The sequence below is a fragment of the Nanorana parkeri genome, unplaced genomic scaffold, assembly GCF_000935625.1.
Source record: "Nanorana parkeri isolate BGI_ZX_2015 unplaced genomic scaffold, ASM93562v1 scaffold42, whole genome shotgun sequence".
NCBI lineage: Eukaryota > Metazoa > Chordata > Amphibia > Anura > Dicroglossidae > Nanorana > Nanorana parkeri.
Genome location: NW_017306310.1, coordinates 717,361 through 730,331, shown reverse-complemented (window position 1 = coordinate 730,331; position 12,971 = coordinate 717,361). Strand labels below are relative to the sequence as shown.

At 42.5% G+C, this 12,971-nt stretch overlaps 2 protein-coding genes across 2 annotated transcripts in view; both read right to left on the bottom strand.

Annotated features, from left to right (window-relative positions):
- LOC108799586 (arpin-like) overlaps nt 1-651 on the bottom strand; it is a 6,740-nt gene extending 6,089 nt beyond the window's left edge. The window contains exon 1 of the mRNA XM_018571471.1: nt 646-651. Within this exon, the coding sequence (XP_018426973.1) occupies nt 646-651 (6 nt within the window). The remainder of the gene's footprint in view (nt 1-645) is intronic.
- Nucleotides 652-2,384: 1,733 nt separating this feature from the next.
- Nucleotides 2,385-11,838, bottom strand: LOC108799577 (arpin-like). Its single transcript, XM_018571459.1, has 4 exons — nt 11,692-11,838; nt 6,499-6,631; nt 3,064-3,270; nt 2,385-2,557 (listed from the first exon to the last, which is right to left on the bottom strand). Exons 1-4 carry the CDS (start codon nt 11,836-11,838, stop codon nt 2,385-2,387), a joined length of 660 nt encoding a protein of 219 aa, XP_018426961.1.
- Between the last annotated feature and the right edge of the window lie 1,133 nt (nt 11,839-12,971).

The following is a 12,971-nucleotide window of genomic DNA, read 5'->3' as shown; positions in this document are numbered from 1 at the left end:
AAAAAAAAAAAAGCAGAAACAAAAATAAGTTATACTAAAAATATAAATCATGAGTTAAAACAAACATATGTAGGTAGATTAGACAGATTTAACACATGGACACACATATTCCTATATCACTTTTCTCCCTGAGGACTCAAAGTGCTTTTATATGCTGTTGGAGTAAATGGCGAGGCAGCCATCTTGGGCACGCTCAGTAGCATTTCATATTAAAAGGAGAACTGAGGTGAGTGCTTTTCACTTGCCTCATAGTTCTAGCCGACCTGTGACAATGAGACTCTCACAGGTCGGCTCAGTAGATCGGGAGGTGAGCGAACAGTTACCGGCGTTCGCTCACCTCTCGATCCTGTCACGGCTCTCTGCCGTGACAGGGGAGGGGCTTGATTCCCCCCTCCCCGCTCCGTCAGCGCTGACTGGCGGAACGGACGGGGGAGGGGGCGGGTACAGCTGGCTCTGTTTCTAGATAGGCAGAGCCAGCTGTCAGTCACGCAGCTGGGAGCGATCCCGGAACAATTGTCGGGATCCGCTTCAGCGTCTCAGTATACCACAAGCTGTAGCTCGCGGTATACTGAGCCTAGGGTGACGGGAGGATGCTAGTTTGTGTCCTCCCGTTACCCTAAGGAGAACAATGGGGAAAAGACTTACCCCCATAGTTCTCCTTTGAGGCCAATTTTGGAGAGCCAATTAACGTACCAACTAATCCACTCAAGCACAGGGAAAATGGCAAACTCCATGCGTCTAGTGTCACGACAGGGACTGAAACCAATGACCCCAACGCTGCACGGCACTAGTGCTAACCAATAAGCCACCGTGCTTCGCTATAACACTAAGCCACTGTTTTTCGTAATTAGCACTAATCACAACGGTTACTGTTAACCACAGTGCTTCCCAGATCAGTGACAGTAGCATCTATATATCTATCGGTCCCAGGACTCATGATATCAGAATCCATAAACAAATACAAGTACTTGGCTAAAAAAATAACAATATGTCAGATATAACAACCAAAATTTGATGACAATTTTATTAGTTAAAAAAATGGTTGGCCGATCACAGCACGGCCCTGAGTGTGCACATTAGAAAGTCTCTAAACCTTTTGTTTTGTCACAGTAAACTTTATTGCCGGAGAATACAAAATGCATAAAAGCCGATGCAAGAAAACACAAAAGCTTTAAAAGTCTAATAAAAGGAAAACCGGTATAAATCACAAATCTTATTTCTATCTAAAAAGATATCCAGGGCATGCCATCAACAAAAGCTCTTACGTGATCATACGCATTCAGGGTTATGCACAAAAGGGTGAAGAGTTTGGAGGAGGCAGGAGAAGTGAGCAATCTAGGACAACATAGCTGAGCTGGAAAGTGAGCTGAATTGGGAATTTTTTCCAGTTCAGCTATCTTGTCCTAGATTGTTCATTTCTCCTGCCTTCTCCAAGCTATGCACCCTTTTGTGCATAACCCTGAATGTAAATCTGCAACCAAACATACAGTGTTGGATTTACATCTAGTAGTGGACTAAACTTTCAAAATGAAGTGGTGCTGCTCATTACTTAGTTTTAGTAATCCTGGAGTACCCTGGGAGTTCCAACATTCAGAGTACAATATTATGCAAATCTTGATTTTACCTAGAATGGGGGCCTGCCTGACCAGTAGTGATATTAGGGAGGTGGTATGGGCAAGACTAAAAGCCAACTTTTTGTGGCATGTCTAGAGCCCCATATCACCCTTTGTTTTGGGGCTCTTCAGGTATAAAGCTAGTGCAGGTAGCTCCAAATACCTACAATAAACCTAATGGGTCCAGTACAGTTTCATAAAGCCCAGTATAGGTATATTTTAAGATTAGGGCTGGTAATTATTAAAATTTTCGTGTTCGAATAATCAAATCGATTAATTATAACGCACATACAGATCCAACTACATTGGCCTATACAGCACAGCAATGAAGTAATAAAATGAACTAGGATCACACTAATTCAGCACGTTATTAATCTCACGTGCCCCACTCAATATGGCCGCCGCTTGAGTGGGGCAACTCAGAATAATAACGTGCTGGATTAGTGTGATCCTAGTTCATTTTATTACTTCATTGCTGTGCTGTATGTGTATAGGCCAATGCCCTGGCTGGCGCTCGTGCAGAAAGTTTCTTGGGCAAACTCACTGGCCAAAGTGGCTCCGTCGGCTAACGAAGGGGGGAGGAGTCCGGTGACGTCGATGTTCGTGACGTCACTGGATCGCCGACGGGACTCCCTGAAGCCGGCAGAGAGGTGAGGTGTTTTCATTAGCGATCAAAATAATTTTAATCGATCAAAAAGTTTAACGATTAATCGAGAAATGAATCTTTAATTTCCACAGCACTATTTAAGATGCATATTGTAATCAACATTGTCATACCCATTCATCATCTTCTGCGCCATCGCCTTGGCCCCGGGACTCAGGAGCAGGTGCGCTGCTGCGAGATTTGTTGGTCATTATGTTGTCTGTCCAAGATGCCCCAGTTTGAGAATCACCAGCAAAATTGCACTTTGTCACCGTTCCACTGTCAAGTTTCGCTAAAGAAACTAAAAGAGAATGAAAGAATCACAAAGCTGAATCAATGTGAAGGTTATAAGAACATCATCCACCATTTTTCAGGTTCATTTAGAGAATGCTACTCATTAGGGATGCACAGATAGCATTTTTGACCATCCTGTAAACATGACTGAAAGCACTGTTGGAGGTTAAAAAATTAAAGTAGACTCTTAATGATATTCATGCTTCTATCATTAAAGGAGACCTGTTAAAAAGGTTGTCAATGCCTACCATCTTCTGAAAAGATTAGTAGCCTGGCTGTCTCTAGCTTCAGTACTTTGAGTCACTAACTCAAAAAAGCACGCAGTAAGTGAAGTCAGCAGGAGGTAAGAACTAGGACACTTTCTCCAGATAACTGAAGTCTTTGGGTCAACATAACAGCCACACAACTAGCATTTTTAAAGAGTTCGGCACTGCCAGTATTTGCAAGGTACAGGTTTCTTTTAACGCAAATGTGCTTAACATTATTGCATATAACAGAAGTAAAAATACGCACACAGAAATGGCCCATCACCAATTGTCTTCACACGCAACTGCTCTCCGGCTTCCAGTTCAGTTTTCTCCATCTCGGCTTCTGGGAGCCAAAAGGCCACCGTGTCCTTGGGGAGGAATTTATCACTAATCCTTGTGAGTTCCTCTTTGTTGATGAGACTTTTCAGCTCCTCTATTGAAAGTTTGTCAGTTTCACCTTTTGCTTCCACCTCTAGTGACAAAGTAAAGCAATTTATTATCAATAACGAACACAAATAATGTTTCTTCACCTTTTAATGAATGCCTTCTACGTGTGGGATATTTATTCTTCCTAAAAACAATTTGAGTTGGCACAGGGCATGCCACAGAATGATGGGTGCATTACATTTTAGGGCTCATGTAGATGGGCTGCGTTCTGAGTTTGGATGCACATGTTTGTTAATAAAATTTTTAAAAAACACAGTACATGAGCTTGAGCAGCCTTTCATTGGCTAGTAGCAGGGGGTGCTTTGAACAGGTTTTCGGTGAAGAAACTGTAATGGATTTCAATGACACTGCCTGTGTTGGAAGAAACACAAAAGCAGGTCAAACATAGTCATTCACACTTTTAAAGTGTATTTCCACTTGCAGTAAAATTTTAGAAACACCCATTTTGTTTATTAATGTGCTCCCATTTGCACAGCATACATAAAAAAAAGAAGAAGAAGAAGAAGAAGAAGAAGAAGAAGAAGAAGAAGGAGATAAAGGGAGATTCCAGGCTACTCTGAGCAGTTTGAAAAAGTGAAAGAAGAGGGACAGACCGAGCTTCCTTAAACATACAATACTTTTAAATCTTTAAAGCAAAACTCCAGGCAAATCAAATCTTAGCCCTTGCAATGGGCCGGTCATGGGCCATTTGCGGCTCGGGACCGGCCCGCATTCACCTGTCAGTCATCTGGCTGCTATAGCCAGAGAGAAGAAGCTGATGAAGCAGATCGGTGCTTCATCAGCTTCTTTTGGGGTCCCCAGGTGACATTAGGGGTCTTTAAGACCCCTAATGTCTCCATAAAGAGGACATGTCAGTGTGCCTTTGCTATTATATAGGGGGATTGCTATCCTCCTATGTGATAGCAATAACAATAAGTGTAAAATAAATAAAAAACCCCAACATTTACGCACATATAAAAACGTAAATACGCGTTTGATGCGCCAATTAAGCAGCACTTGTTACATATCGCCGCGAACGTCGGAGTGAGAGCAAGCATTTTAGGGCCATCAATCACTGATAACACTAAACTGATGAGCGATAATTCGCCTATGGCCAATTTTGGGTATTGTAGTTTTTTGAGGTTTCGCACACGCGCACAATTTTAAGGCTTGACATGTTTGGTGTCTATTTACCCGCTGTGACCCCATCTCTTATATTTTAGCAAAAAATTGGGTAATAATAAATGTTTTATCATTTAATTAGGGGAAACATTTTTTTAAAAAAAATTTCGGTAATTTTTCCTTAATATATTAAAAAATAAAACCCCACAGTGGTGATTAAATCACACCAAAAGAAAGCTCTATCTGTCCCCAAAAAATTGTAGAAAAATCAAATGTCAAAGTACTGCAGCACTGAAGAAAAATGGCCTGGACAGGAAGGGGGGTTTAACACTGCGGACTTCAAGTGGTTAACTATTAATAATACTGTACGTTATTTGTGTATCACTTGGCTGTAGATCCTGAAATCATCTCTGAATAGGAGCCAACACTGTCCTCCCTTCTGGAGGGTGGCTACTTTTGTTAAAGTAAAGTATATTGAAATGTGCAGACTTGTCATATAAAAAACACACTAAAACAAGTCAAAAGCAGAACAACAAAGCCAAAGTGCACAAGTCCAGGTGGCGGGAGGTGAAAGGCACTGAAACGGACCTACAGTATAGCTGCACTTTTACTAAACCTAATACATTTGTACTTTTCACTGCAGCCTATGAAAACAGCCAATATGATGGGTTACCTTTCCTGAAGATAAATCAGATTTCTTGGCTCTGTGTTTGCATGCATCTTTGCTATAAACAAGATGCCCCTGACCTTCTCCAGAGGGAGGTTGGGGATGGCAGACCCGCTCTGCATTGGACTGAAGGGGCAATCCATCTCCCTGCAACAGATTTTTCACAGCGCAGTAAAATGTAGTCAGGGCCAGGAGGCTGCGGGCAACATGGCTAGAAACAGGACTTTCGTAATGGTAACAAATCATACTGACACTTTTTTATAAGCTACAGGGGCAAGTACAAATCTTTTATATTTAGTGAAGCTGACACACAAGTTACACTGCCGGCATCCCCAGCAGAGGAAGTTTTGTTTTTTTGTGACATACTTTAACAAGGCTCCCCTAAAGGAACGCCGACACAGCAGCTTTTCTCATTACAGCACTTAGACTGATACAGAAAGCAAACCCTTCCATTCAGGTATAAATTACAGGACTTGATAAGAAAAGCATCTTATAGGTCAAAACAGAGAAAAGTAGGAATCTGGAAAAAATACGTTTTCAAAAAATTATTTCAATGTGTGTAGTTTCCGCAAAGGGAAATGCTTATTATAAACCAAAATGGAGTTCCTCATTCCAGAAAAATTGTGTATTTTTAGCCAGTAAACATTTTCGGTTACTGTAAAATGTACAAGAAAGTTAGAGATGTGGTTTTATTTGTGGATGTTCTGTATTGTACTACAACAGCGTAGCCTTCAACAACTGCTGAGACAAAACCTAAGGCGGATAGGCCACTGTTTCAGAGATCCTGACCTGGCTGGCATACTTGCGGAAACAGAAAATAAATCACAATCACTGTTCAGAACTTAAAAAGGAAGTTGAAGTAATAAATCATATACACACACCTCTATGGCTCATTCAGTTGTGTGTAAATGTGAAACAGAATTACACCCAGGAAGAGGAAGGAAGAGACATTTCTGGGAGTGTTCTGTACTCCAACTGTGTACAGAACACCTCCAGGTTACCAAATCGCATAGATTTTTTTGACAGCTTTAAAAAATTTTATACAGTGGCTGCAATTTTAAATGGAGAGGTAAGTTTAAATAACATTAAAATGAGAAAATGTCTTGTGTAGCAATTATAGATGCCATTTTGTTTTCACAATTTGTTCATTTTAATTTTTTGGGGAGTTTCTCTTTAAATATAACTATTCCAAAGACTATTAAAATGTTAATTGCGGTAGAAATAAGAACGTTGCATACCTTTTCCGCTTTCCTTCTTAGACAACATCTGTACAACTAAACGATGTCTACTGTGTGTAACGGATAACCACAAAATTGGCTTTGCTGACCAGAAACTTCACATTGTTTAAAATGGAATTTCTGTGACCTCACGGCTCCAGCAGGAGTGCGGTATTCAGTTCAGTGTTTATTTGCAGTGGTTGAGCAGCCCACCAAACCTATATCACACCAAAAAGAGCTTCAGCTTATAATCAAATGTACCACCTACGGTAAGAAGACATCAGGTAGCCGGTGGCCACTTTCTTAGTGTCGCTAAAGTTGGGCTCAATTTCATTTCCTTTATTGTCAAATTTCCTCCGATGTATCCTGCCAGGTCTCAGATAGACAATGTACCACCGTTCCTAAAATATACAAATCCCTTTAAAATATACATGTAATACATTAAAGCCCAACTACACTTTCAGTTTAAATCAGTTACATATATTCCAGGTGCATCAAAACACATCAAAGCCTTATAGTTCATTTTTTTAGAAAGCAGCCACAGCGAGGCGAAAAGGGTGTACTTTGCCTTTAGAAAACCCATCGTCCATGGGAAGGGGGTGCAGAGTATACTACATTTTTATTGATAAAACAAAAGATTATGGGGACATTTATCAAAACTGGAGCAGACGGAATCTGGAGGAGTTGCCTATGGCAACCAAAAAGCTATTCTCTTCAGTTTGTTCAGCTAAGCTTTGAAAATGAAAGATAGAAGCTGATTGGTTGTCGTACACAGCTGCTCCAGATTCTGAGAAAACATCTATAAAATATCAGTTTAAAAACATGTCAACCTGACTGTCACTAATTTGAAAAGTTGAAATGCAGTTCTCCCTGAAACTCAAGCAAAAAAACAGTTTTCCCTTTATTATGTTAGGAAACATTATTACCCAATTTTTTGGTAAAATATAAAACACGGGGTCACATCGCGTAAATAGACACCAAACATGTGAAGCCTTAAAATTGCGCGCGCCCGCAAACAACTACCATACCCAAAATTGGCCACAGGCGATGCTTTAAAAGATTTGACCTCTCATCAGTTTAGTGTTATCAGTGATTGATGGCCCTAGAATTATTGCTCTGACTGCGACGTTCATTGGCGCAATCGTCGTTTTTGCACGTAGGCGCATCTAACGCATTTTTACGCATCTATGCGAGGGGAAAAATGTTGCGGGTGGTTTTTTTTTGTGTGTAAATTTTATTTATTTTGTGACCAATTTTTTTTACACTTAACTGTATTGTTATCACATAGGGGGATAAGGATCCCCCTATGTGATATCAAATTACAGTGACGGGTCCACTCTAAGACCCCTAAGGACCCCCAGAGAAGCTGATGAAGCACAGATCTGCTTCATCAGCTTCTTGTCGGTTTCTGTACCAGAGAGTGACAGAGAAACGCTGAAGTGACGTAGTAAACATCACTTCCTGCATTCAGAGACCGGGGAGGAGAGAGTGGAGGAAGATCGTATACTGATCTCCCCCCGTTCTGCGTGCACGGAGCCATATGGAGCCACACTTCCAGTCCGCCTGTATGTAAACGCCCATTGCTGGCTGTGTAAAATACTGGTGGTTTCCGGCTCGTGCGCGCCAGGGGTCACGAAGGACATCTAAAGACGCCCACCCGCATCCAGAAGACTCCCGTCTGGCCGTTTCTGAACTTTCGGTGGACAGGAGGTGGTTAAATCTGCCACAGAATATATTTTTATGTGTTTTTGCAATTTTTGATCAGGATGCACTAAAAATAACGATAAAAATCAGTATTCCAGTTATCACAAAGAGTGTGCCATTTGCGAACCAGCCAGCAAATCCATTCCTTATGTTTTGTTCAAAAGTGACAGTCTCCATCAAATACTTCGATGGACTGGCTGCCAAAATTCTTCCCTAGATGACTTCAGAGACGATGAGGCGTTCTTGCAAATAACAAAGTAAACAGACATATGCACTGCGAGAATGACATGTTATCCGAAATGTGAAAATCCATCTGCCTCTATTCTCACTTGCGTGTATCTGCCTTGGAAAAAACATTTGTCTGTGTGCTCGCAGCCTTTTATTGAAACCTTTGCCAGACTGAACTCTGCAGTCAACCTGTGGAGTCCTAAAACCCAGCAGGATGTCTGATCTCACTTGCTGAAAGACGGCTTACACAACTTGTTTTGCACAGCTCCAAGAATGTATTTTTATCTCTTAACACAAACTAGATTGAAGCCATCTCTGGTTTGATCTCTGTCAAATCCTAGTTCTGTTGGGTATCAGATGTTCCAGAAGTCGCAGCATTAGGTTATTTATACCACATGAAAAGGAAGGACAAAGATAAACCGCAGAAACAGAGAGACATGGTACCGGTAAATGGAAGGCAGACACTAATTGACACCATGCAGAAATCATTTACCTCCTAACTGGAGCTCTGCAATGAACTTGGTGATATGAAGACCATGTAGATGTAATTGGGGTCCATATTACCAAATAAAACAAATGCATGAAATGTCACTTTACCTTATTTTTTCATTTTATTAAAAGATCAAACAGTTCCTTGCAAGAAATACCCCCCCCCCCCAATTGCTGGCACCTAGCAGACAGTAGCTTGCACGCTAAAAGTGATGGTTTTAGCATGCGCTAGTGTGAATGGGGCTATAAACTAGGGATGCACCAATATATCAGCCACTGAAACATATCGACCGAAAATGGCACTTTTGGCAACATTTTCTTGCCCATACAGCGGTGCATCCATTCTTTCTCTCCTCCCCGCTGGGCGCTGCTGTGTGTCCCAGAGGGGAGGAGAGAAACTGTCACAGGCAGCCGAGCGCTGCGGGAGGAGAGCGCTGTGAGTGGCTGGCGTCTCTCCTCCCACACCGCTCAGCCTCCTGTCAAAGATCGGCAGAGCAGTGTGTCGGTGGAGACAGCCAGCCGCTCACAGAGGAGAGTGAGTACAAACACTCAGTGATTTGTAAATAATGTTTTTGTAAATAGTTGAGGACATGATATGGTTACTATATCCCTAATTATGAATGAATGGGAAGTGATCTACATCACCTCCTGTTCATTCACGATTGTGGTCATGGTAAACACACTCTGTCCTCATGTTATGAATGAATAGGAACACTTAGGGGTCTATTCACTAAGATGTCGTAGGCAGCCGAGTGAAAGACCGACGCTGTTTGGCTACTCACCTCAGGCTGGTACGGCTGATTTCAGCCGTATATATCGGCTGAAATCAGCCGTACATCGGGTGGCTTCGGGTCGGCCGAACATGCTCAGCATGTTCAGCCAACCCGAAGTGCAGGAGGAGTTCGACTCAGCCGATCCAACATCTGGATCGGCTAAGCCAAACTTCCGGCAGGCTACTTGCTGCTGTTCGGTCTATTCTTATAGATGCCGACCAGCAGTGAGTGAATAGCTGAATGCCGCTGAGCTGCATTCTGCTCGGCTGTTCTGCTCGGTCCCTCAGAGGGACCAAGCAGAACAGAAAAATTGTTTCAAAAATACGTTTTCTATTGGCCGGCGGTTCTGCTGCCGTCAAAAAAAAAAAGAAAAAAACTCTCCCGGGCGCTCTGGGAGTCTCCCGCTCCCGGCCGCCCAGGAGAGAAACACAGATTTTTCTTTATTCTGACACGGAGCCGAGTCAGAATAGAAGAAAAAAAAAAATTGTGCCCATTGGAATGCATTGGTAGATTCCTATTGGCTATTTCAATTTGCAATAGCCAATAGGAATCTAGCAATGCATTCCTATGGGCAAATTTTTTTTTTTTTTCTATTCTGACACGGCTCCGCTCTTAGACAGGTCCTTCCAGCCTCACACACCATCGCTGCAGCTGTCTAAGGTCCCCAAATCGTCACGTTCTATACACAGTGTATAGGAGGTCAGGACACCTAGGGACATACCATTGCTGCAACGTATTAGGAGACAAGCTGGAGGAATCGCTGTCGCAGCCAGCCGGCTCAGAGGATCGAGTAGTACAACTTGTTTTCCCTCCCTTGATCAAAAAAAGCAGTTAACCCTTGCAATGAGGAGGTAGCCCCACTGCAAGAGTTCATTAAAAAATGTTGCTCGGAGATCTTCTTTAATAGAAACTGGCTGTAACAATATGCTTGATCACACTGCAGCCTAGTTGTAAGAAAATAGACATATAATAATAGAAAAGAAAAAAAAAAACCTCTCCAGCGGTCATAAAAAAATATAAAATACCCTCTAGCCTATAAAGACATAAATGGCATCTGAACTTTTCTCTGATAAGAATCATGCATGTTATTTATTGCTTTGTGTGTTCTCTGCAATTTAAGTATCCATCACACGGCTCAGACTGCTGAAAATGATGTCTTGTTTGGGAAAGTCCACTGTTGGTGTGATCGGCATGTCCACACTACGTATATGCAGACATCAAAGCCATGAAGTCAGTTTCTTAAAGCATACATCAAGGCAAAGAAATGCAGCACACTTCTGCAATACAAGCACATGTCCCTGTGTTATAATGAGCCCACAAGTACAGAAAATAGCTGCTAATTAGGGATTCACCAATAACAGTTTTTCGTTATCGGGTACCGAGCACCAGTGCCCTATGCCCCAATTATCAGGAAGTCGGGCGGTGGTTCCTGACCCGTCGCCCAGCTTCCTGAATGCCTGCGAAGCCGGTGTTCTAGCGAAAGAACACCGGCTTCAGGAGCTACCTGGCTTCCTGACCAATAAGGAAGCCGGCGAGTCATGAGGTGCCATTCGGCTTCCTGATTGGCTAGGAAGCCGGCTTAATTTGTTTCTAGGCAATCAGGAAGCTGGGACACGAGTCATGACGTGATTGGTTAGGAAGCCAGGCTGCCCATCAACAAGTGAAGCTGCATCCTAGTCCATCTGGAAGCTGTGCAGCACGTTATAACCCACTGCCCAGCTTGTGGATAGGGAAGGAAGCTGGCTCCATGCTCCCTTGGCATTTCCGGTCAGAGGAAGTTCCGGTATCTGAGGTAAGTATTGGAGCATTTGGGCGAGTACTAGTATCGGTATTGGTGCATCCCTACTGCTAGTCTGCCAGAAATGCACTCAGTGTCTGAGTCCTATTGTAGGCTGACAGCACACAGCATTTTGTAGAGTGGTGTCAGCCCTGCCCAGTCTTTCTTTTGTTAAACTACACAATCCATCCCACTGTGTTCATCTTAAAAGCATAGACACAAATTTACTTGTAGTCCAAGATGGGAACTGGGAGGGCTAAAACGATTCTCTGAAGAAGCATAAAGTGTGCAGAGGACACAGGACAGCTTCTGGATTTCTAACAAGATCAACTGTTTTCTTTTTTTCTACTGATAAGACAGATATAAGAAAACACTTTTCAATGGCTTATTTCACAGACCAAAATGAAGTAAAAAAGGAGGAGTTGTATAGTTAGGGTTTATATCTCCTTTCATTAAGAAGTTAAGCTGATTGACTGCCATGACTCCTCACCTTCTTCCCTTTAGCGTCTGTGATAACATGGCGAGAGAAATCCACCAACGTTCCTTCCAAAAGCGCACCATGTCCTCTAAGGAGATAATCCAGACAAATCAGTGTTAGTATGAAAGATTTCCTAACACTACAGAATTTATGAAACATTTTCAAAGCAACCAATCGGATTTCAGTTTACTAGTATCAGGTCAATCACTGCTCCTTGCATGTGACTATTGCTTTTGTCTTGTCTTGTCTTATTAAACAGGGCTAATACCATGGCAGCTGCATTCATATCGCTATACAAGTGGAATACAGTCATTTCGTACACATCATTTCGTCACACCCCGCAGTGACGTCATCGAGCGTGCACTTGACGCTGCCACGCGCGCAGTCGTCTTAGTGACACTTGCCAGTGGCCATCTTGGTGATGGAAACCAGCAGAGAGGAGATGTTCACCTGGCGGGATGAGGTATGCCGCCGGGTCCCCTCCTCTCTCCTGACACTGTCAGGCTCTTCGTCCATGACTACTTTTTTCACATGATAGCAACACAAAGCATTGCAGTACTCTGCGTTGGGCTGCAAAGCAAAGCACAGATGCTTGGAGCTGTGTTGGGGTGCAATTCAAATGAATGGCAATACTATGCATCAGTTCACGTTACCGCACGCTAGGTGCGCTGTGCAATAGCATTCCATAAACGCATGGATACCACGCATGTAGTACAACTCTGGAGCCCGGAGACTTCCACCCCTTCTACCCCATAGGTAGGAGTTGCAGTGTAGATGGGGAGGCGGTGTGGAATGGAATTCCATCGCTACTTCTATTTCCTGTTATTTCCTTTCCACAGTCTAAACTTGTGTACAGAATAAATAAAGGCGTCCAGTCACCCCCCCGGAAATGGGAGGAAGATGGTATGATCTGCTGAGCTCTCTCCTCCCTTCCTACACTGCAAGGAAAACTTCACATGGTATAGAAACTGTCAGTCTTCTGTACTGTACATCAGATCAGTACATTGTTCATCAGATTAGTATACAGAACACCAGAGCAGTATATAGTTAATCAGATCAGTATATAGTTCATCAGATGAGTATACAGATCATCATAACAGTATACAGTTCATCAGATCAGTATACAGATAATCAGATCAGTATACAGATAATCAGATCAGTATACAGTTCATCAGATCAGTATACAGATATAATCACATCAGTACATTGTTCAATCAGATCAGTATACAGTTAATCAGATTAGTATATAGTTCATCAGATCAGTATACAGTTAATCAGATCAGTATATAGTT

What these genes read in the sequence shown, in the direction of transcription:
- LOC108799577 (XM_018571459.1), bottom strand. Translation starts at nt 11,838, where the DNA reads ATGTTTCATAAATTCTGTAGTGTTAGGAAATCTTTCATACTAACACTG. An exon ending in CAGACGCTAAAGGGAAGAAG is followed by an intron (nt 6,632 to 11,691) that starts GTGAGGAGTCAT and finishes TGTATATTTTAG; the next exon opens with GAACGGTGGTACATTGTCTA. An exon ending in CTACCTGATGTCTTCTTACC is followed by an intron (nt 3,271 to 6,498) that starts GTAGGTGGTACA and finishes CTTTGTCACTAG; the next exon opens with AGGTGGAAGCAAAAGGTGAA.